At 49.8% G+C, this 5,653-nt stretch overlaps 1 protein-coding gene across 1 annotated transcript in view; it reads right to left on the minus strand.

The window, feature by feature from the left end:
- LOC107298264 (2-acylglycerol O-acyltransferase 2-A-like) overlaps window positions 1-1,796 on the minus strand; it is a 15,654-nt gene extending 13,858 nt beyond the window's left edge. Inside the window, exon 1 of the mRNA XM_015827636.1 lies at window positions 1,703-1,796. Coding sequence (XP_015683122.1) covers window positions 1,703-1,796 — 94 coding nt within the window. The remainder of the gene's footprint in view (window positions 1-1,702) is intronic.
- Window positions 1,797-5,653: the final 3,857 nt, after the last annotated feature.

Below are 5,653 nucleotides of genomic sequence, written 5' to 3' on the forward strand. Positions count from 1 at the left end.
GAGGAGGAGGTGGAGGAGGCCTTTGAGGGGCCGTCAGGGTCAGAGGGAGGCTCTGATGAATTACAGGACTCACGGCTTGATGAAGAGCCTGGCCCCTCCAGTCGTGTTTCTGATGAAGCTCAGCTGTGTGAGGAGCATGAGTCAGATTCGGAAGGCTCACACCTGGATGTGCTAATTGATGCTCGCAGGCGTCGTCAATCAGCAAGAGAAAAACAACAACAGTCTATGCGACTACTCCAAAGTAAAAGGAGAAGGCAATGAGAGGCAACGCCCTGGGACTGCTGTATAAAAAGGGGAGGTGTGGGCGTTGCTGGTTGCTGAAGGCAACTGTTTGCAAAGTGCTTCTTGGAATCCTGGTCTGTTCGTCTTGTTTGCAACGTGTTCCTGTGGACTATTTCCTTCCTTTGGACTTGAGTTTTGCTGTTTGTGTTTTGGACTTATTGACAGGTTTGTCACCCAAATAAAAGGGATTTTGTTTTGTTTTAAAGTCTCCAGCACATTGTATCAGCAGGGGTTTGGTCCTTGTGCCTCTAACAAGGACGGCAATAGGCTGGGATAGAAAAGAAGGGACCTCGGAGCTCTTCTAGTCCAGCCCCCTGCTCAAGCAGGAAACTCTATTCCATTTCAGACAAGTGACTGTCCAGTCTCTTCTTGAAAACCTCCAGTGTTGGAGCACCCACAATTTCTGGACAGAATTTTCTAGAATTGTGGGAGTTGAAGTCCGCAAGTCATGAAGCGGCCATAGTTCCCCCATGCTGGCTCAGGAATTCTGGGAGTTGAAGTCCGCAAGTCATGAAAGGGCCATAGTTCCCCCATGCTGGCTCAGGAATTCTGGGAGTTGAAGTCCACAAGTCATAAAAATGCCAACATTGCCTACCTCTGTCCTAGTCCCAGAAAAACACTTTTTCACAGAATTTCTCTTTTGGTAAATCAAATAAATGCTGCCGGTGACTAGAAATGCAGAATTTTTTTTCCTGCCTCCAATTTTGCCCTGTTTTGCTCCTTTCTTGCCACAACCACTGCAGTTAAGTTAGTAACACGGTTGTTAAGTGAATCCGGCTTCGCAAATTGACTTTGCTTGTCAGAAGGTCGCAAAAGGGGATCACGTGATCCCCCCAGGACGCTGCGACCGTCATAAATATGAACCAGTTGCCAAGTGTCTGAATTTTGATCACCTGACCATGGGACTGCTGCGACAGGTGTCAGCTTGAAAAAATAGTCATAAGACACTTTTTTCCAGTGCCGTTGTGATGTTGGTCACTAAATGAATTGTTGTAAGTCGAGGCCAACAAAAAAAGAAAGGTAGATCCCTGCCTGAAGGAGCTTGCAAAACGGATCCCTGTCCATCTCAGAGTCTTCTTTCTGCAAAATGTACCCCTCGGTTTTGCTGCGCAATGCAAGCCACAGGTGGAGATTTTTCTGGCAACTCCTTAAAACAGGGGTCCCCAACCCTCAGTCTGTGGACTGGTACCAGGCCGTGGCATGCCAGCAACTGGTCTGCACAAACAAGCAAAACCCCATCTGCAGAATGCAGGCACCACACAAAACCACACACCCTCCGGTCCATGCAAAAACCTCTCTCCATGGAACCAGTCCCTGGTGCCCAAAAGGTTGGGGACCTCTATCTTAAAAGACAGCCCCCTCCTTCCTCCCCCCCTTAAAAATGTCCCCTTAATTAGGAATAACCATCTTTTATTTTTACCCATGAACAAAAAACAGAAGACCCATTGAAGCACTGAAGCCGTCTGAAGCCGTCTCTCCCACGGGATGTGGCGAGGAGCGAATTCAATCTTCATCCTAGCAGCCGAGCCCGTTCCACCGTCTTCGGACTGAAGACGCTGACCCAACGTTGTGGTGCTGGTTGCAGGAGGAAGGGGCAAAGTCTGTGGCCTCTGCCCGCCCAGGAGGAACACGGTGCTGGGTGCAATTACAGTAATTAATGTGGAAATCTGGAGGAAACTCAGCCCCTTTTGGCACTCTGGACTGGTTAAGTGTGTAGGGCTGGGTCATAAATTCTTGCTTCTCTGTTAGGTCTCAGCCAAAAGCAGCAGAAACAATCAAGAGAAGTTGGAAGGGACCCATCTTCCTTCTGGTGCATCTTCTCCTCTTTGGAAAGACGCCAATGGAGCATTGGAAAGCACTCTGCACGCTGGGTTTATTAGATTTTTTAAAAGCCAGCTTTATTAGTTTATAAGTAATACAAAGTGGCAAACATGCATAATATTCCTTCCCCCCCCCTGAAACAACGACCCTGTGAGGTGGGATAGGCTGGGAGACAGAAGGACTAGCTCAAAGTCTCCGAATTGGCTTTCATATCTCCTAAGGCAGGACTAGAACTCACTTTCTCCTGGTGTCTGGCCAAAGTCACCCAGCTGGCTTCCATGCCTAAGGCAGGACTAGAATTCCCAGTGTCCGGGTGACTGGCCAAAGTCACCTAGCCGGCTTCCATGCCTAAGGCAGAACTAAAACTCACAATTCCCTGGTGATTGACCCAAAGTCACTCAGACGGCTTCCATGCCTAAGGCAGGACTAGAACTCCCTGACTCCCAATTTCTAGACCAGCCCCTTAACCACTAGACCACACTCTTATGGCCTCCTGGGATGCGTCACCCATTTGAGGAGCCACCCCTGGGTTAGAGTCTTCTGCTGAGCCGGCTCTCCCGTTTTTCCAATGCTTCTTCCCACCGTATGGTCAGAATCCTCAAATAATTTAAAATATTTGAATGCTGGTTTGAGAGCCTGCCTTATTAGGGGGACGGCAGAAACGCTGAAGCTGATTTTTTTCCATCGGCGTGTCTTTCTGCCACGAGGGAATGTTCCAGGTTGCCCGGTTTCCCAATCCGAAGACGTCTAGCGGTGATGGGTGAAAGGTCATCCCTTGCACTCTGCAGAGAGAGAATTGTGCAAGGAGAGGCGGGGCATTTACACACCCAGACACCCCTTAGTCCTACCTAAAAAAAAAAACCCCACCTGTTAAGTCCGGAGAATAATGGCGAAGGAAGCAATGCATTTTGCTAACAGATCTTTATTCTCTCTCTACAGCTAACAACCAACAAGAGCAGAGGCACGCAGGCCTCTATTTATACCCTCTGATCCCCGGGCAATTCCAACCAATAGTAGGCAGTCTTTCCCGCCTTGCGCATGCGCGCAAGGCCAGCGCCGCTCAGTCTGGTCCCGGGCAGCTTTTGCAAATGCCCGGGACTCTTGCATCGTCCCGAGCCTGCTTCTGCAGGCTCAGGACACAACACCCCTCCCCCCTAGATAAAATAATGCTGCGCCCAACATGGACGCCACCTTTGGTAGAGCATGTGTTTACTAACCTTTGCATTAAATGCACAGAGTATGAGAAGTATGGGGCCGTTCTGTCGTTCTGAGAACCAATGCGCCCAACCCAGTTTCCTAAGAGCTAACCAGTCTGGACCTCTTGTTCAGGTTCCTATAACTCTTNGACCTTCTCGGACCTGGAGAGACTGAAGTGTCCCCACCGTTGCCTTCCACACTAGGTGAATTACCCTGTGGCTGTCTTATGACTGCTGCCTGACTTCCCTGCCCGCCTCTTAGGCTCAGGTAGTCAGGACTCTGCTGTTCACTATACCTGGTTGACCTACCTCTTAGGGAGTTTTCTGGGCCCTCTGAACTCATCTCAATGTTCCCTGAAGGTGTGTAATTTTCCTGGCTCCTTTCTGTAGTGATAGAGTCCAAGGATACCTCCCTGTTAGCCCTAATGCGTGGAGACATCCTTCTGTGAGCCAATGCTGAAAAGGGCAAGTCCCCACCCTGTTTTGGCTGGGGACCCTGGTACCTTTCCGATTCAATTCTTCCTTCAGTTGTACCTTCTGTCGACCCAGGCAAACCGCAGCAATGTAGCCTTTCTTTCCGCACGCTCGGCAGATGGCGGAACGGAACCAACATTCTGCTCGCTTGTGGCGACCTCCGCATCCGAAGCATCGAAGCTCAGCTGGGCCTTTGTCCGGACGATCTTTGGGCCTCCTTCCGGCTGCTTGATAAAGCTTGTCCACTTCATCTTCAGGATCCTCTTCCGAATCCTCCCGCACATCCTCCTTGTGGATGGTTGCAGTCTCTGGAGCGCTTCGAGTGGGCCGCAGATTCTTTACCGCTCCACCTGCAGCTTCCTCTGCCGTAACCTCTCGCAGAGCATCTTGGAAAGAGACATCTTCCTTAGCAAACAGCTTCTGCTGTAAGTCTCTGTTCCTCAGTCCGCACACAAAACGATCGCGCAGCCTTTCTTCAAGATCCTTGAACTCACACGGTTTAGCCGCTCTTCTCAAGGCTGCAATAAATTCTTTTGCTGATTCCCCAGCTCGCTGATCTCTCAGTTCAAATGTGTGCCTCCAAGCAATGACAGATTGCTTGGGCTGGAAGTGTTCTTTCAAAACTTTCTTCAGATCAGAGTATGAAACAGTTTCTAGCAAGGCCGGGGCGACTAGATTCTCGGCGATCTCAAAGGCATCTTGCCCACAAACGCACAACATTGTGGCAGCCTTTAGACCATCTTCCCTTATCTGATTCACGCGGACGTAAGTCTCCACCCTTGCAACGTAAGATTCCCAATTCTCCGGGTGGGAGACATCAAATTCAGATAAGCAACCGATTTTCGCCATGATCAAGGGACAGGGTTTTCTTCAGCCACACCCTCCAGCAATACTGTACTGGCAGGATAGACGCTGACTTCAATGACGTCGTCCCTCTTCCGGACTTCTTTTGGGTGAGTCTTCAAGCTTCCCTAGCTGTCTAGACTAAATCCCACCTTCGTCGCCAGTGTTAAGTCTGGAGAATAATGGCGAAGGAAGCAATGCATTTTGCAAACAGATCTTTATTGTCTCTCTACAGCTAACAACCAACAAGAGCAGAGGCACGCAGGCCTCTATTTATACCCTCTGATCCCTGTGCAATTCCAACCAATAGTAGGCAGTCTTTCCCGCCTTGCGCATGCGCGCAAGGCCGGCGCCGCTCAGTCTGGTCCCGGGCAGATTTTGCAAATGCCCGGGACTCTTGCATCGTCCCGAGCCTGCTTCTGCAGGCTCAGGACACAACACCACCCACATGAAACCTTTGCCACGTTTATTTCATTTTTTACCTTGCAGAAGGACGTTCTCTGCCCGATGGAGAACCAGAATGTTAGAAAAATTTATGTCCTTGACTTACAACCGTTCATTTACTGACCGTCCAAAGTTGCAACCGCACTGAAGCGACTTATGACCGTTTTCCACACGTGACAATGGTTGCATTTGATCAATAGTTGATCTAAATTCGGCCGCTTGGCCACTGACTCACATTTATGACGGTTTCGGTGTCCCCGGGGGTCACGTGGTCCCCATTTGGTGACCTTCTGACAAGCAAAGTCAAAGACAAGCAAACCAGATTCACTGCAGAACCGTGTTGCTAATTTAATAACTGCAAAGGTTCACAACAATTTTGGCAAGAAAAGTTCTAAAATGGGGCAAACATCACTCGACCAGTGTCTCGTTGAGCAACAGGAATTTTGAGCTCAATTGCGGTCTTATGTCGAGGACTACATGTACTGTAAAGCAAGAGAAGAATGGAGTGTGGGGTGTGGGGTGTGGGGTGTGGGGTGTGGGGTGTGGGGTGTGGGGTCCCCCTGCCTGTCCCTCGCACACCTTGGAAAAAAGAC

The sequence above is a fragment of the Protobothrops mucrosquamatus genome, unplaced genomic scaffold (assembly GCF_001527695.2).
Source record: "Protobothrops mucrosquamatus isolate PMUCROS unplaced genomic scaffold, P.Mucros_1.0 scaffold3824, whole genome shotgun sequence".
In the NCBI taxonomy this organism is placed as follows: Eukaryota; Metazoa; Chordata; class Lepidosauria; order Squamata; family Viperidae; genus Protobothrops; species Protobothrops mucrosquamatus.